The sequence below is a fragment of the Meriones unguiculatus genome, chromosome 18 (genome assembly GCF_030254825.1).
Source record: "Meriones unguiculatus strain TT.TT164.6M chromosome 18, Bangor_MerUng_6.1, whole genome shotgun sequence".
Taxonomy (NCBI): Eukaryota; Metazoa; Chordata; class Mammalia; order Rodentia; family Muridae; genus Meriones; species Meriones unguiculatus.
In genome coordinates, this window is record NC_083365.1 from 6092549 (window position 1) to 6119448 (window position 26900).

The window sequence follows — 26900 nt, forward strand, 5'->3', positions numbered from 1 at the left end:
GACATCTCAGCATTTCATGGAGCCCAGCTTGACCTCTAATTGGATATTTAGCCAAGAATGATATTGAACCTCTGCTTCTCTTACCTCTCCGTCCCAAGCACTGGGATTACAGGTTTGCATCATTGCACCTGTTTTTATGCAGTGTTGGGGATGGGAGCTAGGGTTTCCTGCACTCAACTAACTGAGCTACATTCCAAGCCCTAGAACAGATTCTTAAACTAGAGTTCACAAGTCACACAACTGAAAGCACAAGCCATGAAAAACCTAGTAAGTAAAAGATTTCTGAACATACAATAATCCAACAGTATGTCAAAATGAGGTCTTTGAGGAAAAAGACCTCAAAGTTGGGCATGGTGGCTCTGTGAGGTCTAGGCTAGCCTGTTCTACACAGGGAGTTTCAGGATAGCCAAGAACTCAGAGAGATGCTGGCTCACAACAGCAGCAACAACAAAGACAACAGAAAAGAAGCAGATCTCATCTTTGATCCCTTCACGTGGAAACTCATGCTGCCTCCTGTCTCTTTACTCTTACTGATTTTTCCTTGTCAGGAGCAAATGGGCATTTGTTGGTTTGGGATCCCCGAGGAGCAAGAATATCCAGCTCTAGGGGGCAGCTCTGGCCCTATCCTCATCTCCCGAGGGATTCTGGCTGTAGGCCTGTTAGGAGGCAGACCCCAGAGCACCACTGAAAGTCATCTTGTCTCCGGCAGAGGGCTCTGGAGAGGGGGAGGGGGTGCTGGGGACTTTCTGGTTTCTGCTCTTTAGTAGGGCAGGGGTTAATGGTGAGTTGCAACATCTCTCTGAGATGAGTCACCTCCCGCTGCCCCATCCCCCCATTCTCCACAGTTGAAGGTTTCTAAAGAGGACCAGGGCTGGCAGTGAAGACTTGGAGGTAAGAGTCCCCTGCCTAGCCCTGCTCCTCCAGGCTCCCAGCAGTCCCAGTCAGAGGGCTCAGGCAGCCTCTGAAGCTCTCGTGCGCTGGGACCATGGACTGGCAGTGGCTGTGGCTGTGCCTCTTACTTCCCATGGCAATCTCAGGCCGGGCTCTGGGGCCTACAGAGAAGGAGGCAGTCTTGGTGAGTCCCCTGGGCAGAGGAGGGCTTAGACCATGGGAATGGCAGGGGTTCCCATGCCAGTCTTTTCTAGGTTTTCCTACAACCTACCTGCCTGTCCCTATTTGCTTTGCCTCCTGATCTATGTTGCCTACCTCCTACTCTTTCCCTTCTTCCCTCTGAGGCCCCTCACTTGGGCATACAGTCGTGCCATATAGGTCCCCTTCCCTCCTGATGGGCCTGTTAGGCTATTTGGATTGTTTGTTTGAGACAAGGTTCCACTATTTAGCTCTGCCTGACCTAGAACTTGCTATATAGACCAGGCTGGTTTTGACCTCATAGAGATCTGCCTGCTTCTGCCTCTGAGTGCTGGGACCAAAGGCCTGCACGACCACACCCAGATTTTTTTTAGGTCACTTGGAGGCTTTACCCTGAGACTAACCTTCTTTCAATCTCCATGTTATTATAGAATTACCTGTTTCAGTATGCGTATCTACAGAAACCTCTAGAAGGAGCTGATGACTTCAGGCTGGAAGATATCACAGAGGCTCTAAGGTGAGGCTCTAAGGTTACAGGCTACATGCTTTCATAGCTAAGGTCTCAAGTTCTTTTCTCTCCCTAGGCCCACCCCCAGGTGACCCTAACCCACAGCAGGGATCTGTAGGATGGTGACGTCACTCAGGGTGAGGAGCATACAGACATGGTGGCACACAGCTGTGATCTCAGTGCTGGGGTGGCAGAGACAAGCCTTAACAGTTGGAGACCAGGATGGTGGCACATGCCTTTAATCCCAGCACTTAGGAGGCAGAGGCAGGCGGATCTCCATAAATTCGAGGCAGCCTGGTCTACAAACTGAGTCCAGGACAGCCAAGGCTACACAGAGAAACCTTGTCTTGAAAACAAAACAAAACAAAACAAAACAAAACAAAAAACTTGGAGACTAGTCAGGTATGATTGTCTATGCCCAGGATCCCAGCACTCAGGAGGCAGAGGCAGGTGGATCTCTGTGAGTTTGAAGGCAGCCTGAGCTACATACTGAGTTCCAGGACAGCTAAGTAAGATAATACTTAAAAGAGGGAGAAGAGGAGAAGATGGCTCAGTGGTTAAGAGTACGTGATGCTCTTCCAGAGACCAGCACCAACACCAGGAAGTGCCCAAGGATCTCAGGCCCCTCAGGCCCTCTTCTGGCTTTCTTGAGCACCTGAACTATGTAAGCAACATTTACTTATACAGAAACATACAAAAGAATGAAGACCTACACTCTCCCCCCCAAAAAAAGGGGGGTTTTCTGTGACGCCCTGGAACTCATTCTGTAGACCAGGCTGACCTCAGACTTAGAGATCTGCCTGTATCTGCTTTCGTAGTGCGGGGACCGAGGTTGTGCACCACTGCCCAGCTAAGAATGAAAACATTAACAAAAGAGCTAGCGGCTAGCTTGAACCACAAGATGAATATTTGTCCTTATTTTTAAACTTTTATTATTACTTTCTGACACTCTTGGTTTTTATTTTTTATTTTTGTTTTTTAATTAGGTTATTTATTTTATATATGTGAGTGCTCTTCCTTCATGCACCCCAGAAGAGGGAATCAGATTCCTTACAGATATGGGAACCACCATGCAGCAGTTGCTGGGAATTGAACTCAGGACCTCTAGAAGAACAGCCAGTGTTCTTAACCACTGAGCCATCTCTGCAGCCCTGCTTTTTGATTCTCACACTGTAGCTTAGACTGGCCTGGAACTCCTGGCAATCTTGTTGCTTCAGCCTTTACTATGCTATAACTTATGCTGTAACTAATTATAGGCAGGAGCCACCCTGATGAGCTAATGTCTGTGTCATTGATTTTTAATGTTGGTAATTTCATATATGTGTACATGTGTCGTTTTGGCTCTACTACACTCTCTCATTCCCTCTTCCAATCCTCCTGAACCTTCTCAACAAGACCGTTCTATTTTCTTTGTAACCCACTTAGTTTAATAAGGGTTTCTTGGTTTGTTTTTTTTTTTTTTTTAGAGATAGGGTTTCTCTGTGTATCCTGAAACTCGATCTGTAGACCCGGCTGGCCTCTAACCCACAGCGATTTGCCTTCTAGAGTGCTGGGATTATAGGCATGTGCCACCATGCCCAGCTGGGATTTCCTGTTTTAAAGTTTTTAAAATTGCATTTATTTTTCCATATGTGTATGTGGGTGTGTGCACAGGCCATGGCACACATGTGGAGGTCAGAGAAGTTGTGGGAGTCAGTTTCTCTGTCCACTGTGTGGATCCAGGGATTGAGCTTATGTAGTCAGGCTTGGCAGTTAGTCCTTTACCCTCTGAGCCATCTCACTGGCCTATTTTGATTATAAAAGGATTTTTTTTAGATTTATTAATTTTATTTTATGCACAAATGTATGTGCACCGCATACACACCTGGTGACTAGCTGGGCAGAGAGGGCAGCAGGCCCTGTGACTGGAATTAAGGTGCTGTGAACCACCACGTAGAAAGTAAGAACTGAAACCAGGTCAGCCGTGAGCAAAATTCTCATAACTGCTGAGCCATTTCTCCAGCTCCCCATTTTGATTTTTGAGACAGGGTCCATGTAGCCCAGGCTGGTCTTGGACCTGCTATGTAGAGAGGATCACCTTGACTTCCTAAATCTTCTTGCCTTATCCTTGAAAGTGCTGGGATCACAAGATGAGCTGCCATGCACATCTAGCCAGTCCTTGTCTCACAACCAAAGCAAGTCAAGGCTAGGGCAATGGCTCAGAGGTCAGGAGCACTGGAGGGATGGCTCAGAGGTCAGGAGCACTGGAGTGATGGCTCAGAGGTCAGGAGCACTGGAGGGATGGCTCAGAGGTCAGGAGCACTGGAGGGATGGCTCAGAGGTCAAGAGCACTGGAGGGATGGCTCAGAGGTCAGGAGCATCTGGCTGCTCCTGTAGAGAACCTGGTTTAGGTTCCCAGTGCCCATGTGGCAGCTCATTACCATGTATGACTCCAGTTCTAGGGGATCCAATTGTTTTTCTTGACTCTGTAGGCAATACACACAGAGTATAGTCACATACACACAGGGGAAACACTCATACACATAAAATAAAAATCCATCTTAAAAATAAAAACAAACACAAATAGATAGGCATGGTGGCTCACATCTTTAATCCCTGTGCTCAGGAAACTAAGCCATGAATTTGAGGCCAGCTTGTGTTACAAAGTGAGTTTGGGGCCAGCCTGGGCTATAGAGTGGGACCTTGTCCCGAAAGATACACAAATAAAAGAGGAAACACACCCAGTGGTCCTGCCACGGCCCAGAGCCTTCCTCTGGAGGCTCTGTCCTTCACAGCTAAAGGAGGCAATGCCACGTGCAAAGCTTTGGGGTGGAGTTGTCCCAGTGCAGGCTGGGAGGTGAGTTCAGCAGACTGACGTGGGTAGCCAGGCAGTTGTGCAGGGATACTCTCCAGACCATGGCCAGGGAGTGGAGCGAGGTGCTCACTATCTCAGAAAACTAGAAAGTGTGGAAGGAGGGAGGAGGGCTACATTTCAGGGCTTCTCCTGAAAATGGAGAGATAAAGTTGGAGTGTCGCTATTTCTACAGATAAGACGACAAAGCCCCAGTTGTGAGCATTAGAGACCGGAGTGTCCTCGTCAGCATCAGCCTTTGAGGTGAAAGATAATCCCCCTGCCCTTGTAGACCAACCTCTCTCTTTCTAGAGCTTTCCAGGAAGCAAATGAACTGCCAATTTCAGGTCAGATGGATGAGGCCACAAGGGCCCGTATGAAGCAGCCTCGTTGCGGTTTGGAGGATCCCTTCAACAAGAAGACACTGAAATTTTTGCTTCTGGGTGAGAATTGAGCCTGGGAAGAGAAGGAAAGAGCAGCCTGGCTCTGAGTATGAGGGGCTTTGGGGTAGCCTAGTACAGTACAGTTTAGTACTTGCTAGGCCAGCCGCTAAAGAGAGTATTGAGTACTCTCACCCTGGGCGGCTCTTCTGGTTGTGTTTCTAACTTTCTGGTCCCTTAACCAGGCCACTGGAGAAAGAAGCACCTGACATTTCGCATCTTGAACCTGCCCTCCACCCTCTCACCCTCCAGAGCCCGGGCAGCCCTGCATCAGGCCTTTAAGTATTGGAGCAGTGTGGCGCCCCTGACCTTCCGGGAGGTGAAAGCTGGTTGGGCTGACATCCGACTCTCTTTCCATGGACGCCAAAGCCCATACTGCTCCAACACCTTTGATGGTCCTGGTAGGCACTGGTTCTTAGCTCTCAACTTGCAGACCTCAGCAATAAACTGTCTCCTTGAAACAGTTACTAAGGGACATTAAGGTTCAGGCTGTCAGCTTTACCCACCTATACCCTGTAATTTTACTTTCTTCTAATAGTCTCCGGAGCTGCTGTTTCTCATCTAGCTGGGCCCTTACTGAGTCTCCTTTTTCAATCCTATGCCTGGCTTTCATTTCCTCTCTTAAACCTCACTCTGAGAGGGGGCTGGGTCACAGAGGAGAGAGTGGCTGGGGAGGTGAAGATTTTGTTTTGGGCTTCTCTGAGTGATGACTGAAATCTGCGAGAAGCACCTAAGCTAGCTGTGGTGGTACATCCTGCATCTCCTGTAGCCCAGGCTGACACAGAACCCACTATGCAGCTGAGGCTGACCCTGAACTCCTGATCTTCCTGTGTCCACCAAGTGCTGTGATTTCAGGTGTGGCATCACACTTGGCAGCAGCTTGAGTATATAGCAGGCAGGACATGCTCTGCCGATGTGGGCTCTGACGGGGCTGTTTACCGTTGCCTCTCCAGGAAAGGTCCTGGCCCATGCTGACATCCCAGAGCTTGGGAGTGTACACTTTGATAAAGATGAATTCTGGACTGAGGGGACCTACCAAGGAGTGAACCTGCGCATCATTGCAGCCCACGAAGTGGGCCATGCCCTGGGGCTTGGGCACTCCCGGTACACCCAGGCACTCATGGCCCCTGTCTATGCTGGCTACCGGCCCTTCTTCAAGCTGCACCCAGATGATGTGGCAGGGATCCAGGCTCTCTATGGTGAGTATAAGAGTCCTTCTGACTAATAATAACTCTCTAGGCTCAAGGAGACAATACTAGTTTTCATGGAGTGAAATGGCTTGGCTTCTTTCTCTACCTCTGCCAAATTCTTCAAGCTATTCATCTTCAAAAATGGTCTCTATTTTTATCTCCTTTGTGTCTCATCAGCCTTCCTGGATTTTCTCTCTTCATATCCTAATTCTTTTTTGTTGTTGTTTTGAGACAGTGTATTTATTATGTAGCTCTGGCTGTCCTGGAGCTTGCCATGTAGCCCAGGCTGGCCTCAAACTCATAGAGATCCACCTGCCTCTGCATCCTTAGTGCTGGTCTTAAAGGTGTTCACCACCATGCCTGGAAAACATTCCAGGGAACTTCTTTCTGGTGCGTCTCAAAACTAAGCTGTGTCTCCTGGATATTGCCGACTAAGGGAAACATCTTAGAACCCTTTTCTCTCTCTATGGGGCTATTGATCAGAATGTACAGCACACAAGTGGAAAGTCTAAGTGTTTGGACTTCTTTTCCTACATTGCTTTACTTCACGTTGTAGGGAAGAGGAGCCCAGAGACAAGAGATGAGGAGGAAGAGATCGAGATGCCCACTGTGTCACCAGTGACCGCAAAACCCAGTCCCATGCCAAACCCCTGTAGCGGTGAAGTGGATGCCGTGATGCTGGGTGAGGCCCTGCCCCAACAGGCTGTTGACAGGCAATGGGAACAGCCTACTGACTTTAACGCCTGGACAAACGGGGATAACACTGGGCGACAACATTGGGGGTTGGACTCCAGGAAGTGGCTGGTAACCAGGCAAGATGTGTAGTATAGAGGGAAGACTCAGAGCCAAATTAAAAGAGGGCTAGGTAGCTGGGCAGTGGTGGCACACAACTTTAGTCCCAGCACTGTGGAGGTAGAGGCAGGCAGGTGTCTGAGTTCGAGGCCAGCCTGGTCTGCAGAGTTGGATTACACAGAGAAACCCTATCTTGAGAAACCAAAAAACACAAAAAACAAAAAATACATGGAAACATAGCAAGATGGAATTGGCTGCGATGCCTATTGGAGAAGGCTTTGCACCTGGTTGGAAGAATTTTAAAAGCGACCTGGAGTAGAGCACTAGGTCTCCACAGGAACAGCTGACTGACTGGAGGGTGTCAACAACAAAGAAGGGGCTCAGCTCTGGCTCCTCCTTCTCTGTCCTTTTCTCCTGATGTTGGGTGAATTTTTGAAGAGCCAGTAAGGAAACCATCTGAGATACTCATGAGTCATTATCTCCCTCTCCTTGGCGTACTCTGCTCTCAGGCCCTCGTGGGAAGACCTACGCTTTCAAGGGGGACTATGTGTGGACTGTAACAGATTCAGGGCCAGGCCCCCTGTTCCAAGTGTCTGCCCTTTGGGAGGGGCTCCCTGGAAACCTAGACGCTGCTGTCTACTCTCCCCGCACACGACGGATTCATTTCTTCAAGGGTGAGTGGGTACGTAGATCTCACCCAAGGGCCTGGTCGTTAAAAAGCTGTGAATGGGAGCAGGCATTGAGAAATTTCTGAGAGGGTGAGGGGGGACCAAAAGGTCTCATCTGATGACAGGGGTGACTTACTCTTTCTTTGACCATTCTCAGGAAACAAGGTGTGGCGCTATGTGGATTTCAAGATGTCTCCTGGCTTTCCCATGAAACTCAACAAGATAGAACCCAACCTGGATGCAGCTCTCTATTGGCCTGTTAATCAAAAGGTGTTCCTTTTTAAGGTATAACAAAGCGGAGGGTAATACCTTCTGAGAAGGGGCACCTTCTACAGTTTGGGTCAGTCTCTGGGGTCCCTAAGCATTTTCCTCATTATCTTCTTCCCATCCATCCCAAATTAGGGCTCGGGATACTGGCAATGGGATGAGCTGGCCAGAACTGACTTCAGCCGATACCCCAAACCAATCAAGAAACTGTTTACTGGAGTGCCAGATCACCCCTCAGCAGCTATGAGCTGGCAAGATGGCCAAGTCTACTTCTTCAAAGGCAAACAGTATTGGCGTCTGAACCAGCAGCTTCGAGTGGCAAAGGGCTATCCCAAAAATGTCACACACTGGATGCACTGCAGTCCTCAGACTTCAGACACTAATTCACTAACTGGGGACATTACTCCCTCAACCACCGACACAATCTTGTATACCACTCCGTCAAATATGGACTCAGTCTTGGAGATTATCCCCTCAGCTACAGACTCTGCCACCCTTTCATTCTCTGCTAATGTCACCCTGCTAGAGGCCTAAGAGCTAATTAATGTCTGCTTAGGATTGTGCTGGTATTACCGAATGAGCACTAGCTGTAGACCTCACACCCCTAAATATTCCAATATTCCAATTCTGGACACCACTTTCTTGTGCTCCTTGAAGGTGTCCCTTCTGAGTCAGTCTTCAGTTCTCGTTTTTCTGTCATATAGCTCTTCCAACTGTGCCATCTACTCTCTGGTGGAGGGATATTTTCAATCAATAGGGTCTTTTTAAAAATTTTTTTTGACAGGGTTTCTACATAGCTCTGGCTCTGAGCTATCAGATTCACCTGCTTCTGCCTCCTGAGTACTGGGATTAAAGACATGTGCCATCATGCCTGGCTGGTGTTTTGTCTAGTTTTGTTTTTCTGATTTAATGCATGTGCTGCCATGCCCTGCTGTCACTTGGGTCTTTAGCTAACAGGAGGCAACAGGTGGGCTATTGTATACCTATTGTATAGCTGTTCTTCCAACATAAAGTGCAAGAAAACAGCACACAGTAAACTGAGCTAGGGGTTTGGAGTCCTTGAGCCTCTTGACTGTGGCTTTTGGCAGGCTAATTAACCTCGTCAAACCTTGGATTCTATCAACAAAATAAGGTTAATATCGATGTTACATGGTTGTTGCCTTAGATGAAATACTATGTGAAGAGTCTGACAGACTCTGGTACATTTGTGTTTAATAAAGGCTAACTTCAAGTTCCTGAGAGAGAGCTGAGCTGTCTGTGTACATATGTACCATATGTATGCACACATTGTATATGGTAGTGTTTATGATAACGGTGCCAAAGCAAATCTTTGAGGGGAAGATTAGCTTTGTTCTGTGGAGCAAAGAAAGAAAAGCAGCAACAGCAGAGGCCTAACTCCCCAATCGATTTTTCAATGCTATTTTATTCCCATATTTCCTTGTTCTTTCTCTGCTTAGGGGAGGGAGGTGTCTTCCTTCATACTATCTGGGAAAGCTGGAAGCAGACCTTGGTCAGGCATGTCAGAGGAGGGTGTTAGAGTGGGTTAGTGGCTGGACTCAAATTCTAGTTTTTAGGAGGAAACTAGTATTACCTGTGTTGAGAGACAGAGAAGGCACTTGACTACCATATAGGCCGGATACCAGGCTCCTCTGAGCAAAAGGCGAGGCCAGCCATGGGAGCCAATGCTCTTTTGGAGCAAGGAACCAGCTTGGAGAGAGGGGAGCTGAGGCAGATACTGTGGTCTTCTCCCGCTGAGGAGAGAGGGGAAATCACCATGGAGGATGGTGCTCCCCCTGGAGGTAGAGGGGACTCAAGACTAGATAGAGGGTCCAGGGAGAAAGGTTAACCAGAAGCCCAATTACCCCCTAAGAAGGAGCCTGGGGGCTGGGAGATATCAGAGCACTTCTGGGCCATTCTCCCTACGTGGTGGTGCACACCTGCAATCCCGGGACTGGGGAGGCAGAAGCAGGTTGATCTCTGTGAGTTCAAGGCCAGCCTGGTCTACAGAGTGAGTTCCAGGACAGCCAGAGAAACCCTGTCTCAAAAACAAACAAACAAACAAACAAACCCAAAACAACAGAAAACCCAAACAACAACAACAAATCAAAACAAAAAACCCCAAACCAAATGAAAACAAAATGGGTGTTTGAGAGTGAGCTGTAGTTCATTGGTAGAACGCTTGTCTACTGTGGACACAGAGTTCTGTCTCAGCATTACAGGAGCTAATAAAGAGCTACTTTGGGTAAACCTCCTTGGTTTGGAGTCAGTGTCTCTAGGGATCAAGGCACCTCGACTGCTGGACAGAGGTAGGTATTTCATCTTTCTAAGAATTTTCTCTGCCTGTCTCTAAAGGGTTGGTCTGGGTACAGAACCTATCCCCAAGTCCAAGAGGCAGGGAAATCTGTAAGGTTCTGTGGGCTCGGGCCCACTTAGCAATCTCCTTTTCTCACTAGGGGTATCAGTATCATTGGAGGTTTAGGCTCAGGTCTGGTCAGAGCGAGAAGGTGTGGTAAAGAGGGCAGCGGAACTGCAGTTAGAATCCAGGTCCAGGATTGTGGGGGGGCCTGCGGCCTGGGTGCCTGGTCCCAGCTGGTACTCACGAAGACTCTGAAGATAAGGCTGAGTGGATACAGGGCAGAGAGAATAGAGAGAAGGTTCTGGGTCAGAGCCCCCAGTTCATCCTGACCATTACTGGGTGCCCTCTGACCCATCCTTCCAAGGTGCCCACCTCCCCACGGTGCCCCAGCCTCTCACTCACTGGAGCCACAACACGAGCAGGGCTCTGGATACTGGCGCGAAGCTGGCTCTGATAGCTGCCTTCACACAGTCCCACCCCAGAAGGGTTCCGATGCCACTTGGCCTCTGGCTGATGGATCCGAAGAAGCGGGAGATGCCTTCGCTGGTGGCTCAAGACCACTGGGGAGGAGGCAGTACAGAGTCAAGGGGGGCTCTTTCGTCCCTGAGTACCAACCCCAAACAGAATCATACTCCATAGAAATCCTCCTGGCAGGGTTGGAGAGATGGCTCAGTGGTTAAGAGTGCTGACTGTTCTTCCAGGGAACCAGAGCTCAACTCCCAGCACCCCTATGGCAGCTCACAACTGTCTGTAACTCCTGGTCCCAGGGATCTGATACCTTCACATAGACATATATGCAGGCAAAAACCAAACCAAAAACCACTGTATATATAATACAGATAAATAAATCATTAAAAAAAAAGAAAGAAAGAAAGAAAGAAATCCTCCTGGCCTTCTAGTTGTGGGTGTCTCAAGCCTCAACTTTCCTTCAGTTACTAGAATTCTTCGACATTGCCCCCATCCTTCTCTGCGATTCCTCTACCCTTTCATAACAGTCTTAAATAACTCTTTCCTGTATCTCCTGCATTTTTTCTTCTTATTCTACCCTGACTTCCTTTGGCTGGTCTGGCTTTAACTTTCCTTCAGTCCTGCCCTGTTTGACATGGGAATCCTGCCCAGTTGTTACCTCTCCATCTTTCCTTTCCCTCAAGTGTAGGAAGCAGGGATAATAGTAGGGGCAGGTTGGCTGCTTTTATACCACAGCACTAACTCACCATTGGTGTGGATTCCACGTTCCTCAGCCATGAGTTTCCACTGGGTCAGTGTCCCAAGAGCCCCCAAGACTGGCCAGGTCCCCAGTAAGACCCAGCTATACCAGCAAAGAGGAAGCAACTCTGGAAGTGCCTGCAGGCGTTCGCCCAGCCGAGTGCCCAGCGCCAGTCCTTCCAGGAAGTAGTCGGCACAGGCCACCAGCACCGCAGCACCGAGCAGGGCTGTGCCTAGGACGGTGAACGGACGTGGCCACCGAAGCGTGAGCACGGCTCCCAGCAGTGCCAGCCCCATCAGTCCACCGACTGGCACCCAGGCTGAAGGTGGCTGATAGATGGGTTCAGTGCCCAGTAAGGCCCCAGCACCCAGGGTCAGGCCTAGCAGGAGACCAGTCAGAAAAAGCCCAACACTGCGAACCAGCATGGTGACCAGGCCGCAGAGGAGTCCAATGCCCAGTGCGATGCCTGCGCTCACCTCCAGGCTCAACTGGGTCTCCAGCACCCGCTCCTTATGGCACAGCAGGAAGATCACCAGAGCTCCTGACAGCAGACCGGAGAGAAACATCACTGCCTTGAAGCAGCGGTAGCCTGGGAATGGAGGTAGGCAGCATTGAGAGGTGGAAAGAGGTCCTATAGGGATGGTACTGGTATATGGGGAAAAGGAGTGGAAGCCAGGAGCAGCATGGCATGGGGCCTCAAGGACAGGGCAAGAAAAGGATAAGCCCAGCAATAGAAGGAAGACATTTAGAAATTCTGAGGGGGTAGGTGGAGAAATCAGGAGGTAGAGTGGATGCACTGTGGAGAGAAAACAAGACAAACAAGACAATGTCTTAGCCCTCCAGCAATGGTACATAGGAAATCACTACAGACTGATTCAGATTCTGGGTGGGAAGGATAATTTGGGAATGGAATTTTGAGGTAGGAGACAAAAGAAGGGCAAAGACTAGAGCCAGGGGTGAAAGCCAGAGGGTATGGGCAAACAGAATGACAAGCAGCTGGCAAAGGCAGTATGGAAAGCCCTGAAGCATCTCCTGATACAGGAGGAGAAATGGCCCAGAAACAAGAAGGAAAGCTGGCATCATTCTTGGTGACAGTCCTTTAGGCAGCTGCCCCCCAGGCCTTTGGCCCTGCCCTCACCAAAGCAGCAGTAGATGATTCCAAAGCAGCAGAAGAGGGCACACACAAGGGCAGGGGCCAATTCCAGGCTGTCCTGAGGTTCCAAGACACATCTTGGGTCTGGAGGCTCAGGGAGTTGTTGATTAAAGGGCCTTAGGTCAGATGTTACAGTCAGGGGCAACAAGGCTTTCTCCATGGTAGAAGAGGAGATGGTCACGGAGTGAAAGGTTAGAGCCAGCTTCTTTCATCCAGCCATAACTATCTGGCTGAGGTTGGTAAACCTGGGAGAGAACAGAGAGCAGAAACCATGAATCTTGAGGCTTCTCTACTGCCATTTCCTTTGAAAAACAAAACAAAACAAAACAAAACAAAACAAAAAACTGACCTGTTCCAACTAAAAAGCAACTCCCCTCATCTGCAGTTGGGACTCAATACCAACCCCTGCCAAATGGGACAGGGTAGGGTTAATAAAGTGGGGTGAGGAAGGAAGAGGAGAGAATGAGTCATCTTAGGGTCTCAGGACAACCTCAAAGGTATAGAATGGCTTCCCCAAGACCTCCAACTTCATCCCAGCCTAGACGTCCTAAGCACACAGGTGGCCATTGGCAGCAGGGGCCACCATGCTTTTTACTTCCTAAACTCCTGCTAGAGGGTCCAAACCCTGTGAGGTAAATGCCACCCCCAAGGAAGAAAGGGAACAGATATTTAAGAGTTACAAATAAGAAATTAAGAGCCACCCCATCAGCCTCTGTCAGGCTTTTGAAGTCTTGGCTTCATGTCAAGATGTAGTTGTAGTTGTTGTGGAGGGCAGATGCAGCCAGTGCAAATCCTATGGCTTACATGGGGGTGGGGAGTGGGTAAGCAGGCGCCTTCCCACAGACTTCTCACATGCTGGTATCCACTTGCTCCTCGCCTCAGACACGCACGGGAATTGTTCCTCCCACCCTCTCATCCAGCCATGCCTGGGCTGCCAATGGGATTTGAATTCTGATCCTGAAGGATCCCTGAGGAGAGGCTGGCGTTGGGATACTGCGGAAGTCGTGTGGTGCGGAGCTGTCTTTTGGCTACTGAGGTCTGAGGTCTTAGGCTGGAATGGAGAACTCCTGGGACTCTTCCCAATCGCGTAAGAGTCCGGGACCCAAAACAAGGAGAGGTTAAGAAGGTTAGCTACTCACCACCCTGCAGGGCTGAGGAGAGCCAAAGGGGTAGACTTGCTTCCCAAGACCTCCAGCTTCATCCCAGCCCAGAGGTCCGAGGCGCAGGGGTGGCCTTTGGCCGCAGGCACCCCCAAGGCCACTGTGTTCGTTGCTTCCTAAACTCCTGCAAGTCGCAGTCCAAACCCTGTGAGCTAAATGCAATTAGCTTGGGGGTGGGGGTGTGTGTGTGTGGAGGAAGGAGACAGGGTGTGTGTGTGGGGAGGGGATGACATCACGGGGCGGGCCCCCTCAATCTTTACCCCTGTGTGTGGGGGAACTCAGGCTACCTACTTCTTTAATCCAGGGCTAGGGACCCCCCCTTAACCATAGCGATGAAGGGTTTCGGGATACCCACCAAGACTAAGACGGAAGGTTTCTGAGTGCTTAGAAGATTAATCAACCACTTGGCGTTTTCAAAGCCCGAGTGGGGTCCCAAAGTACCCCCGGATGCAGCTTGGTCTCTCCCACTTCCCAGAGAATTGGAGTATTGTCTTCTGGAGAACCGGGTGGTCGGGATCCGGGTTGCGGGTTCTTACTAGTGCTGTTGGGGGTGTTCATGGGTGAAAAAACTTGTGGAGCAAGACGGGCCTGGTAGGGACACTGACTTTAGGAGTGTAGAAGAGAGGCTCCTTTAGGGTCTGCGTAGGGGTGGGGGCACGTGCTGGCGTCGACCCAAAGCTTGCTACGTAAATGAAATACAAAGCAGCGTGCAGATGAGTGCGGGGTTCTATTACTCTCAACTGGGTTCTGAGCTCCGTGGAGCCAAGCTCCGGATACCCCAGCCGCATTCTCTGGCCCGGCCCGTGCGCCGCGTTCACCGGGGAGGAGGAGCGGACCAGCGGGGTGGGAGCTGGTGGGTCCCGGAGAGGAGTGTGGCGTGTAGTTAGGGGGCTTGCTAGTCCGGGACACGCAGCTCTCTCCCTCTTTGGCTGGACAGCCGACTGGGAAGGCTCTGGGCGCGCAGGGTCGCTGGCGCCTCTGCGAGCGGCAGACTACCATCGCCGGCTTCGGCAGCGACACACAGCCCGCAGGCCCGGGCGCGCAGCTCGGCGGCAGCGCGACCGGCGTGGTCCGCGGGCCGAGGGCACTTTAAGGGGCGGGGCCGGGCGCTCTGGCGCCGCCTCCTCGCTTGACTCCGCGCTGGGTGCCTCGGCCAGCGCCGCGGCCAACCGCTCTGGTCTTCCCTCCGCGTCTTCTCCCCGGTGACCCCGGAAGTGGAAGTAGGTGGCGGCGGCGGGGACGGAAGGCGGAAGCGGAGCGTGAGCGGGAGGCGGAGCCGGGGGAGCTGCTCTCGTAGCTCCCCCTGGCCTCAGGCGCAGCTGCTGGAGGGGGGAGGAGTTTCCGCCGCTGTTCGGTACGTCGCCCTCGCCCCGGGGGCCCAGCCGGTGGGTTCTCGGGGGATCTTCGCGGGGCCGCCTCGCAGCTCGACCCTCAGCTTTTCCTCTGGGGCTTCACGGTCCCCACCCTTTCCTTACAGACCGCGGCCTCTCTTTCAGGCAGTCTTTTTTTTTCTAAGAGTATTCCCCCACCCGACCACACCCTTTGCGGAACCCCCTGCCCCCCATTTCCCCGATTGAAGATTTTTAGCTTCTTGAGGAAAGAAAAATTAAGATTTCGGGGGTAAGGGAGTTTCTGAGGTCGGGGTTGGTGAAAGCAGGTTTGTGGTCAGTCTAGTTCAGGTTTATTGTTAGGGTTGTAGAATGTCCCCAAATAATTTGAGCTAACACGGCCTGGGGAGTGGGTACATTGAATATGTAATTTTGAGATTGTTTAACTTTATCTCTTGGTTCTATCCTTCACCATTCCCAACTTAATACCTTTGTTACAGGCAGTGATGGCTGTGACCTAAAATCCTCAGGAAGCCCCGGGGTCATGGCCCAGAAGCACCCCGGAGAAAGAGGGTTTTGTGGAGCCCACCACGGTGGTGGTGCCTCCCTCAGGACATCAGGACCCTCTGTGGACCCTGAAATACTTTCCTTCTCAGGACTCAGGGACTCGACAGAGACTGCTCCTAATGGTACACGCTGCCTCAAAGAGCACTCTGGCCCTAAGTACACACAACCCCCAAACCCAGCCCACTGGTCGGATCCAAGCCATGGTCCTCCAAGGGGTCCAGGACCACCTAGAGAAGGAGGCTACCCTGATGAGAGTGAGGCATCTTCAGAAGAGTCAGGAGTGGACCAGGAACTCTCGAGAGAGAATGAGACTGGGTACCAGGAGGATGGGAGCCCATCTTTTCTTTCCATTCCGTCTGCTTGTAACTGCCAGGGAAGTCCTGGAGTCCCTCAAGGGACTTACTCTGAGGAAGGAGATGGCTCCTCCAGCAATGTTTGCCACCATTGCACCTCTCCAGTGTTGGGAGAAGATGAAGAGTTAGAAGAAGAATATGATGATGAGGAACCTCTTAAATATCCCAGTGATTTTTCACGTGTGTCCAGTGGAAAGAAACCTCCATCCCGGAGGCAGAGGCACCGTTTTCTCACCAAGGAGGATACTCGGGATAGTGGACGCAGAGATCCCAGGTCCCCTGGTCGTCATCGGCTGGGCCGAAAACGAAGTCAGACAGATAGGCGCAGAGGCCTGGGACTGTGGGCAGTCGAGGAACTGTGTCAGCTTGGACAGGCAGGCTTCTGGTGGCTGATTGAACTTCTGGTACTGGTGGGAGAATATGTGGAAACTTGTGGCCATCTCATTTATGCATGCAGGCAGCTGAGAGTCAGTGATCTGGACCTTTTTCGAGTTTGGGTGGGAGTCTGGGCAGGGAGACTGTGGGGCTGGGCCCATGTGGTGTTCCAGTTTCTAAGTCAGAGCTTTTACTATGTGGCAGGGCTGTTCACCCGTGTTCTCAGGCTAGTGGGTGCTTTCCTACTTCTGGCTCTAGCCCTCTTTTTGGGTTGTCTGCAGTTGGGCTGGAGGTTTTTGGTGGGACTGGGTGACCGGTTAGGCTGGAGGGATAAGACCACATGGCTATTTTCTTGGCTGGATGCTCCAGCCTTGCATCGTTGCTTGGCTTTGCTGAAAGATAGTAGGCCGTGGCAGCAGCTGCTAAGCTTAGTTCGGTGGGCCTGGCTGGAGTTGCCTTGGGTCAAGCAGAGGACTAATAAACAAGGCAATGCACCTGTAACTAGTGGACGCCACTGCCAGCCAGAAGAGGAAGTGGCCCGGCTTTTGACCATGACTGGGGTTCCTGAGGATGAACTAAACCCTTTTCATGTGCTGGGAGTTGAAGCTACAGCATCAGACACTGAACTAAAGAAGGCCTATAGGCAGCTCGCAGTGATGGTGAGTATCCTTTGCTTCTTGTTTCTTTTTTCCGTATTTTCTGTCCCAGTCCCAGGGAGTATGGAAGGAAAGGTTGAGCAGGAGGCCAACTTAAAGCTGAAGGATTACATTCCTTTGTGTTGTTTTTGCGGCAGTTTCACCTTGTGTTGTGGTTTACTCGCTAGCACACTAGTTAAGGGTAGCATTCTTAGGGAAGAGTAAAAGACTTCTTTGGAGATCTGACTTTGTCTCCCATTTTAAGTCTTTCCTCATGAGGTATTTTTTTGGGGGGTCGGTATAGTATAACAGGCAGGGTTAGCTCACTCACTGTGCAACAGCTAAGTGAAATGCCTTAGTTGCTCTCACTTGAACAAAGGAATTTTTGTTTTGTTGTTTTGGAGTAGGGTATTGCTATGTAGCTCCAGCTAACCTTCAATTTGTGATCCTCCTGCTTTTGCTTGTGAAAGGCTGGGATTATAAGTGCAGCATCATGAGTGTAAAGGAGGTATTTAAAGAGATTATCTTAAAAAAACCTTTTTATTGATTCTTGGTGGGTTTCACATCATGTACCCCAGTCCAGTCACCTCCCCATCCCCACTTATCTGCCTGCCATTCTTGCAAATCCCTCTCCAAAATACAAAACAAACAGAACAAAGTGTAGAAAACATCTCATTGTGGAAGCTGTAGTATGCCACAGTATGTCCTGCGGGGAGCCAAAGCCATCTACGGAAGCCAAAGTCAATTAGTGAGCCAAAGCTACCTAGTGGAGACAAAGGTATCTAGGAAGCCAAAGTCAATTAGTGAGCCAAAGCTATCTAGTGGAGACAAAGGTATTTACAGAAGACAAGGCCAAGTAGAGAGCAAAGGTCATTTAGTGGAGACCTAAAGCTATTTAGTGAAAGAGTTATCTAAGACCCTAAATCATGGGTGACAGATTGTGAGGACGCATCCGTAGATATCTTAAGAAACCATCCTTATGGTATCTTGCAGGTACAATATTTAACCCATGAAAGCAGTCTTCCTATCTCCTGCAGCAGTAAATTAACCTTCCCCCTTTCCTGCCTTCTCCCTATATAAGTTGGGTAAAAATTTCTAATAAAGGAAGCTTTGATCAGATGAACAGACTTGGCCTTCATTCCTGCGTCTCTCGTCCCTTTCCCCCCATTCCTTCCATTCTCCTACTTTAGGAACCCTGTTGAAGTCCCGCGGGTCGGGACAGTGTCTCACAGTGTACCCCTCTGTCCACACCTCTTCATTTGTGAGTGTTCATTGATCTGGTTTGAGATCCCTGGCTACTATGACACTGTCAGTATTGTATCCTCACTGAGACCCCTGGTTATTCTGTTGTTGCTCTGTGTCAAGAACATCCTGTAGCTTTGGAACAGCAGGACCAGCTCTTTGTTGTGCCCCAACAGTTCACAGATGATGTAGATTTTGGGGTGGGCCAACTCAAAGCCCTGGATCTGGGCCTGCGTGGGAGAGGGCCTCTGGGTTATCTCCTCTGGCTACACTGGCTGTGGTGGCAACTAGGCCTCTGTGTGTCAGTGGCCTGTCAGTGTCTGTGCATCTGTCCCAGCCTGTGCTGCCCAGCATGGCAGTTGCCAGGTCTCTGGATGTCTCCCGACTTTACTTTAAAGATTTATTTATTTTGTATACAATGTTCTGTCAGCATGTATACTGCACGCCAGAAGAGGGCACCAGATCTCATTATAGATGGTTGTGAGCCACCACATAGTTGCTGGGAATTGAACTCATGACCTCTGGAAGAACAGCCAGAACTCTTAACCTCTGAGCCTTCTCTCCAGCCCTCCTGTCCTTTCTTTTAATCTCCACTGCCATCAGCACAGCCCTGGGATTCTGTGATGACCTCCTTGTCACTGACCTCAGCAAGCAGCTAGAGGTCCCAGCCCAACACAAGTCAGGAAGAAATTACCTTTTTAGCTTTATTTATGTGTGTGAGTGTTTGCTTCCATGCAGCCTGGTTCCCAAAGAGATGAGAAGAGGGTGGATCCCCTGGAGCTGTAGTTAGAGATGACTGTGAGCCACTTTGTAGGGATAGACGAACCTGGGGCTTCTGTAAGAGCACCAGGTGCTTTGGCCACTGAGCCGCCTCTCCAGCCCCAAGGGGATATTTTTAAACGTGGAAAAAACTAGCCTCTCCTCATAAGGCAAGTGTAGGCCAAGTATAGGAGTTTCAGGTTGTGCATGTGAGTGATTACTGGCGATGGAGTCCAGAGCTTTGTGCGTGCTAGGCAAGTGCTCTCCTACGACATGCACAGTTCCTAAACAGAAAACAGGAATTCTTAAGATTCAGGGTATGAAAGGAAAGGACAAAAACGTAAATTATAAGAGAGGTATGCGTATCACAAATGTACATGAAGATATGATTGCTTTTGCTAACTACATAAGTGGGAATTTTGATATACTGTATACTTGAGAGAAATTATTATTATTATTTTTCTTGACAGTGCTGGGGATCAAAACCAGAGCCTGTTGTAAAAGTAACTTTTCAGTTGTCTTGGAGGCTTACTGCCTCTGTCTGCTAACCCATGCCTAGTACTGGAAGCTTCTAGCCTGTGTACAATCTAACGTAGACCTAGAATGTTTTCAGCCTCTGAGACTTTGAGCTGAATAAGCTCACCCTTTCTTTTTCTTACTGAGCACTGGGTTGGCTGGTTCAATTCAGCTGTTTTGGCTCCAACTCCTCTCCCAGCTGACATGGGAGAGGTTACTGTCTTCTCTCTTGGCCCCAGAATTACTCTGCTTGGCCTCAAAGTAACTCCGGCAATCTTTTCCAATCTTCTAGCTCCTTCTTCTCTGGTTTATCTGACTTTATGTGTGTCTAGTTTGTTCTCTTATTCAACCTCTCTATAGAACTCTCCTGGTAAAACTGCCTTCTTCCTCTCCCATTCCCCTCCCCCCTTGATTGCCCTCCTGTCCTCTCTCTTCTCCTGAGAGTTGGGCTGTATCCTGTTCTGTTAAGTCTTTCTCTGCTTCGTCACCGTTTCTGCCACTCAAGTCTTCACTTTCAAACATGGGTTCTTCCTTCTACACACTAGCTTTACCTTCATTGTTTGGGATTAAAGGTACCATCATGCCTGGACCTAAGCTTTTCTTTACCTGAAACTTACTCTATACCAGGTTGGCCTTGAACTCTTAGGTGTTTGCCTCTGTCTCCTGGATTAAAGGCATGTTTGTTTTTCATCCGATCACACAGACCTACAAGGTCTTTGGATATGATCTTTTGCCAGAGTAGCCATGTTCTGAATTAAAATTCGTCTACACCTTGCTCATTCTAGGCATGTACTCTACAACTGAGCTAAAGGCCCCAGCTCTGCTATTGCTGTTTCTATATGTACAAGTCAAACTACATTATGAGTATAAGTAATGTGCATAAAGTTGCACCTGAGGCTGACTTGTACTGAATTTGTAGGCATGGATTGTTAAAACGTTACAATTTTCAAATTACCCTAGCGGCTGGGATAATTAAAGAGGAATGGGCACCCAAGGTTTCCCTTGGCAATTAAAAGTACAGTAAGCCCCAGACTTAGCAAGGAAGTAAATGCATGTTCCTTAGTGGATGGCCGGAGGTATTCTTAGAGTGGATAACAGTTACCTTTTCCCTCAAATTGTTACTAACAGTAGTAGAACTCCTTTGTCTCACCTTCATGTCTTTTAGCAGCCATCTTCTCTCGGGGAATATCATTCTTACAGACATTTTTGTTTTTCAACTTCTCCTGGAGTAGTTTGCCTGATCCTTTACATGCCTATCTCTACCCTAAAGATCTCTCTTGTTCTGGGCTAATTTCTCTTGGCTTTTCTTATATAACCTAGGCCTCAGTGTGAATGTGCTTAAAAGGCATATTAGTGTGAGACTGTGTGCAGTTTAAAAGCATTCTTTTTGTTTGGCATTAGTGATGAAGCTCACCTCTGTGCTTCTGGGTGTGCAGATGGAAACAAGCAGGATGCTGTAGGAAGATAGGTTATTGTTTGTTGTGAAGAAAAGGCTGAAAAAGAAAAAAAAAAACATAAAAAAGCTCTTAATACACTTTTATTTCTGGAACAGAGAGGCAGACGAGTAGAAAGTTTTGGATATGAGGGTCTCTTAGTTACTTTTTGCTGTGAAGAGATACCATGACCAAAGCAACTTATAAATGGAAGCATTTAGTCCGGAGCTTGCTTATAGTTTCAGAGGGTGAGTCCATGGCCATTGTGGCAGGGATCATGGCAGCAGACAGGCAGGCCTGGTGCTAGAGCAGTAGCTGAGAGCTTATGTCTGACCTGAGGGGGAGTGGGAAAGAGTCAGGGAGAGGTGGGAGCAGAGAGAAAGGAGACTGGCTTTGAACTCATGATTCTGTTGCCTTATCATCCAGAGTGCTGGGATTGTAGGAGTGCACCACCACTTCCAACTTTGGATAAGAAAAGTTGAAATTGGAAAAGAATGAGCTTGAAGGTGTGCCATATTGGAAACTTTATATTAAGACTGCTAATAACCAGGTGCTGTGGCACACACCTGTTACCCCAGTACTTCGAGAGGCAGAGGCAGAGACAGACATATCTCTGTGAGTTTGAGGCCAGCATGGTTTACAAAGTGAGTCCAATACAGCTAAGGCTACACAGGAAACCCTGTCTTGGGAAAAATGTGGCCACACATATGGCGTGGGGTGGGTGGGTCAGAGGTGTTGGTCCTTGCCTTCCAACTGTTTAAGCAGAGTCTGTTTTTTTTGTTTTTTGTTTTTTTCTTCTTATCTCTTAGGCCAGGCCAGCTGGCTTCTGAGGATTTTCTTCCATCTCATTGAAAGAATGCTAGGATTATAAAGTCTTGATCTATATAAAAGTCTTGATATCTTGATCTACATAAAAGTCCAGCTTTTATGTAGTCTGCAGATTTGAACTCAGGTCCCAATGCTTGCACAGCAAGCACTGAGCCATCTCCCTCTTTATTCATATATATATATTCTTATTTAATCCTCTTCAAAATCCATAACAGATCAAAAAATACTCAATGACATACAGCTTAAAAGGAAAGCATGGATTTAAACTCAGCTGTCTCTGCAAAGGTACGGTAATTGATCATTAATATCTATGGATTCTCCAAAGGATAAGAAAGAGAACTCTGATATGAGAATATCTGTGAGAGCTAGAGAGATAGGTTGGTAGTTAGGAGCAGGTGCTTGTAGAGGACCTAGGTTCATCTCCCAGCATTTATGCTGCACAGCTCCCAGGCCAACTCTTACTTCCTAAAAGTCTTAAATCTTAAAAAGAAGGGGCTGGCTGATGGATTAGAGATTAAGAATACTCACTTGTTGCTCATGCAGAAGACCAGAGTTCTGTTCTCAGCACTCACAGTGCCTCACAGCTGCCTATAACTCCCTTTCTTGGGGATCTGACACCCTCTTCTGACTTTTGTGGGCACCAGGCACACATGGTACACATACATACACACACACACACACACACACACACACACACGACCTGAAATGGGGGAGGTTTTGAATGGATTTGTGATGAAAGTTTTCTGTGTTTTGGGTAGGTTCATCCTGATAAAAACCATCATCCCCGGGCTGAGGAGGCCTTCAAAGTTTTGCGGGCAGCTTGGGATATTGTCAGCAACCCAGAGAGGCGGAAGGAGTATGAGATGTGAGTTTGAAATGGGACATTTCAGGTGAAGTAGATAGAAATTCTTTATTAGAATGACATGGACTTGTGGGTGGAGGCTGTCAGGCAGAAGGAACTTAGCAGCCTCTACAGCAGTGGTTCTCACCCTGTGGATCATGATCCCGTTGGGAGTCAACCCTTTTACAGGGTCATATAGCAGATATCCTACATATCATATTTACATTATTAACATATTACATAACAGCAAAATTACAGTTATGAAGTAGCGACAAAATTAATATGGTTGGGTGTCACCGCAACATGATAAAATGTAGTAAAAGTTTGGAGCATTAGGAAGCTTGAGAACCACTGCTCTTGAGGCATCCAGATCTGTCTCACTTTGTACCCTCTGACTTACAAAGCTTTTGTCCTTTTAGGAAACGAATGGCAGAGAATGAGTTGAGCCGGTCAGTGAACGAGTTTCTGTCAAAGCTACAAGATGACCTCAAGGAGGCAATGAACACTATGATGTGTAGCCGATGCCAGGGAAAGCACAGGTATGAAACAGGATGACAGGAGTGTGACAGCTACAATTTAGGGATGGAGTAACCAAAGACATTCCTTTGAGTGTTACTGATGATTGTGGAATACGGACTATGACCCCCAGGACTTACCTTTGTCCTGTTACTCAGAGGGCTGTGGAGATGGCTCCATGGTTAAGAACATTTGCTGTTTTCCCAGGGAACCCAGTTTCGGCTACTACAACAGGTGGCTCACAATTATCTGTAACTACAGCTCTAGCCAGACACCTCTGCCTCTGAGGGCATTTGCAGTCATGCACGTTAACTCACAGGTACACACACATAACTTACAAATTAGAAAAACAAACCTTTGGGGGGAAAACCCAAACAACACAGAATGAACCAGGAGGCTGTGGCACACTGCTTTAATTCCAGCACTCAGGAGGCAGAAGCAGGTGGATCACTGAATTCAAGGCCACCCTGATGTACAGATCAAGTTCCAGGATAGCCAGAGCAACACATAGAATCCAGAAAAAAACCAAAAACAAAACAATAACAACAACAGAAAACCCCAAACAAAAAGCAAAAAAGATTGAGAATTCCAACTGCTAATGCAGAAATACAGCCCTCATAAACCAGGTGTGATGACATAATGCCATAATTCAGGAGGTGGAAGCAGCAAGATCTGAGGTTCAAGATCATTCACAGATATATATCAAGTTCAAGGCTAGCCTTGGCTAGGTGAGATTCTGTCTCACCTCAAAGTGAATAAGTTAATTCTGAGCCTGGCTTGGTGGTAATCCAGCACTCAGGGAGGGAGAGGCAGGTAGATCTCTGAATTTGAGGTCAGCCTTGTCTACAGAGTGAGTCCGGGACAGCCAAGGCTATACAAAGAAACCCTGTCTCAAAAAACCATACAGGTGTAACCACAGCCTGGGAACATGGATTCAGGTTATCTCCCCAAACCATGTCTAAACATGATAACAGTTTCATGAAGTTTTTATTTACCTAATTTTTAGATTTTAAATTTTATTTGATGTATGTTTGCCTGTCTTGTATGTGTACATACTACTGTGTACCTTTTCCTGGAGGAGATCAAAAGAGGGCATCAAGGGCTAGAGCGATGTCTTGGTAATTAAGAGATGTCTTGTTCCTTCCAGGGCATCCATGTTTAATTCCCAGTAGCCATGTGGTAGCTCATAGCCATGCAAAACCCTGATCCCAGAGGATCTGATGCCCAGTGTCCTTTCCTGGCCTCCAAGGACACTGGACATGCACATGGTGCACAGATGTACAAACACTCAATACACATAGAAGAAATAAAATTCAAAGAACAAAGTGAAAAAGAAAAGGCATCAAATTCCCTACAACTGGAGTTACAGATGATTGTGAGGCACCATGTAGGTGCTGGGAACCAAAACTGTCCTTGTAAGAGCAGCAGTGCTGTTAACCCCTGCACCACCTCTTAACCCCTCAGGATATTTTCTTAGCTACACTGGTGGGAATGTAAGGTAGGCCTCAGATGGGATCTGATGACATGCAGTGGGTTACCTGACAGTCACAGGGCTGCGAGTTGACACACAGGTGGGCAAGGTGTGGCTGTTAAAGGGTTAAAGATAGCCCAAGATAACACTTGGCTATAACCTGCAATATTCAGATCCCATGGCCAACATTAGTTCTAGTCAATTACCTTTGTAAAATCTTTTAACAAAAGTGTGGCTTTTGGGTGTGTGTATCATATAATTAGCAATAACTAAAAAAAAAGTTCACAAGGCCTTTCCTATTTGAGGATTTATAGGGAGTTAATAGTTGTTTGATGAGAGAAAATGTCTTAAGTTGTATAGCTGCTGGTAAGGTGCTAATGCCTCTGTAAACAACCCTAATGAAACTGATTAGATCACACACACACACTCACTCACACACACACTTGCCCTTGATCAAGGAACAGGACATGAAAACAGAACATTAGTTCTAGGTTATCAGTGGGAATGGGAGGGAGAAAAGAGAAAGTAATAGGAGGTGCATAGGATCAAAATACTCTATAAATATGCATGAAAATATAACCAAAGGTATTGTGTATAACTGTTATAGCCCAATAAAGCATGAAAGAAAAAAAATAGCTTAAATATAGAAACATGAAAGCAGAGTGTGGACTATATACCTGTAATCCCAGCACTTGGGAGTCTAAGGTAGAAGCATTATATATGATTGCTTCAAGCTAAAAGAGAGTTGAAGGCAGAGTATAGAGAGGCTGAGTGCTGATAACTTTTTAATGTTTGGGCCATATTTGACAGTAGTGATTATTTGGAAAGTATTGAGTTATTGTGTTGGGTTGCAGGAGGTTTGAAATGGACCGGGAACCTAAGAGTGCCAGATACTGTGCTGAGTGCAATAGGTTGCATCCTGCTGAGGAAGGAGACTTTTGGGCAGAGTCAAGCATGTTGGGCCTCAAGATCACCTACTTTGCACTGATGGATGGAAAGGTCTACGATATCACAGGTATACTTCTGACCTCTAAAAGATCTTGTTTCTTTATCTCATTTGCTGTGAATGCTAATTATCTCTATTTGCAGAGTGGGCTGGATGTCAGCGTGTGGGAATCTCCCCAGATACCCACCGAGTTCCTTACCACATCTCATTTGGTTCTCGGGTTCCCAGCACAAGTGGTCGGCAGAGGTAGGTGGGACTTCTCTGTTACCCCCCGTTTCAGCTGTCTGACTTCAGATGCCTCTTCCAGAAGTTTGGGAGCTGACCCAGTGTGTGCTTAGTTTTGGTAGCTGACTGTAATATCTCCTGCTTCATTATGTCTTTTCTCCCTCAGGGCTGCTCCAGAGGCCCCTCCTGCTGACTTGCAGGATTTCTTGAGCCGGATCTTTCAAGTACCCCCAGGGCCGATGTCCAATGGGAACTTCTTTGCAGCACCTCACCCTGGCCCTGGGACCACTTCGACCTCCAGGCCCAACAGTTCAGTACCCAAGGGAGAAGCCAAACCTAAACGGCGGAAGAAAGTGAGGCGGCCCTTCCAACGATGACACCCCTTCTTTTCCTTCTTCAAATCAATGTCAGGGAGTCAAAAGGGCTGTGTACAGCACAGGATGGAATTTGACTTGTTTATTTTTAAATACTTTAAAAAGGGAAAAATTTAAATTGTTCACTCAGTACTTAGAGGAAGCCCATGACCTATTCTCCTTCTTCCCCAACACAGGAACTGAATCTTGTTTTCTGACAATACCAAAGAAATAGGAGGTGGCTAGAGCAAAGAACTTGGGGTCTGGACTTAGTCCAGACAATACGTTCCTGAGGTGTGGGAATTTCTCTGGGGTCTGTATGCCTTTATCTTATCATTTGCTCTCAGAGCAAATGAAACACATCCCATTTTAAATGAGTGTATCTTATTTCTTAACCATTTCAGGCCTCCCCCCCCACCCTGATGTATTAGCTAAAAGAAAAAGCATGTAGTCCTAATTTGGAGATATAGAATTCAGAGTGGAAATAGAATTTTTCCTCTGACTTTCACTTTTTGGGTAAACAACCTAACTTCAGGCTTGTTGCAAGGATGGCCAAAATTAATTTTTAAAAGGAAGACTTATGCCCTGTGCCCTTGGGTAAGGGGAGGATAAAGGGGTTCCCAGAGGCCCCCTTGTGAGCCAAGGGTTTGTATTTTTTTAAGTTTGTTCATATTTGTATGTACATATCTATTTAAAGCCAGGGGATTATCTTTCTATAAATATATAACTGGCAACTTATATCTTCCTTCTCTTCTTTGCCCATGTAGCTGGGAATTATTTTCTGTTTTCTTTTGGAGACAGAGTCTTATTTTGTAGATCAGGCTGGCCTCCAGCTTGCAGTGAGTAATTCTT

At 48.0% G+C, this 26900-nt stretch overlaps 3 protein-coding genes across 12 annotated transcripts; 2 read left to right on the forward strand and 1 right to left on the reverse strand.

Annotated features, from left to right (window-relative positions):
• The first annotated feature begins 758 nt into the window (after positions 1–758).
• On the forward strand, positions 759–9023 carry Mmp19 (matrix metallopeptidase 19). 3 transcript variants are annotated; one of them, XM_021656902.2, is made up of 9 exons: positions 759–891; positions 1521–1606; positions 4740–4870; positions 5053–5268; positions 5821–6066; positions 6614–6739; positions 7359–7523; positions 7675–7802; positions 7920–9023. In XM_021656902.2, the coding sequence occupies exons 3-9, from the start codon at positions 4780–4782 to the stop codon at positions 8316–8318; spliced, it is 1371 nt and encodes a 456-aa protein (XP_021512577.1). In that variant the 5' UTR covers positions 759–891; positions 1521–1606; positions 4740–4779; the 3' UTR covers positions 8319–9023. The 3 variants fall into 3 exon arrangements, with proteins under 3 accessions (XP_021512577.1, XP_021512575.1, XP_021512576.1); XM_021656900.2 differs by having other exon boundaries at positions 840–1075; XM_021656901.2 differs by lacking the exon at positions 4740–4870 and having other exon boundaries at positions 840–1075; positions 5120–5268.
• Positions 9024–9187: 164 nt separating this feature from the next.
• LOC110560812 (transmembrane protein 198-like) lies at positions 9188–14854 on the reverse strand. 6 transcript variants are annotated; one of them, XM_021656883.2, is made up of 6 exons: positions 14016–14854; positions 13640–13784; positions 12486–12745; positions 11355–12143; positions 10543–10700; positions 9188–10403 (listed from the first exon to the last, which is right to left on the reverse strand). In XM_021656883.2, exons 3-6 carry the CDS (start codon positions 12658–12660, stop codon positions 10266–10268), a joined length of 1260 nt encoding a protein of 419 aa, XP_021512558.1. In that variant the 5' UTR covers positions 12661–12745; positions 13640–13784; positions 14016–14854; the 3' UTR covers positions 9188–10265. The 6 variants fall into 6 exon arrangements, with proteins under 6 accessions (XP_021512558.1, XP_021512559.1, XP_060227746.1 ...); XM_021656884.2 differs by lacking the exon at positions 14016–14854 and adding an exon at positions 12850–12905 and having other exon boundaries at positions 13640–13997; XM_060371763.1 differs by lacking the exons at positions 13640–13784; positions 14016–14854 and adding exons at positions 12850–12905; positions 13305–13424.
• On the forward strand, positions 13459–26786 carry Dnajc14 (DnaJ heat shock protein family (Hsp40) member C14). Of its 3 annotated transcripts, none has more exons than XM_021656889.2 (7): positions 13459–13587; positions 15489–16942; positions 22455–22561; positions 22957–23076; positions 25379–25539; positions 25614–25716; positions 25862–26786. In XM_021656889.2, exons 1-7 carry the CDS (start codon positions 13557–13559, stop codon positions 26070–26072), a joined length of 2187 nt encoding a protein of 728 aa, XP_021512564.1. In that variant the 5' UTR covers positions 13459–13556; the 3' UTR covers positions 26073–26786. The 3 variants fall into 3 exon arrangements, with proteins under 3 accessions (XP_021512564.1, XP_021512565.1, XP_021512566.1); XM_021656890.2 differs by lacking the exon at positions 13459–13587 and adding an exon at positions 14862–15014; XM_021656891.2 differs by lacking the exon at positions 13459–13587 and adding an exon at positions 14885–15045.
• Positions 26787–26900: the final 114 nt, after the last annotated feature.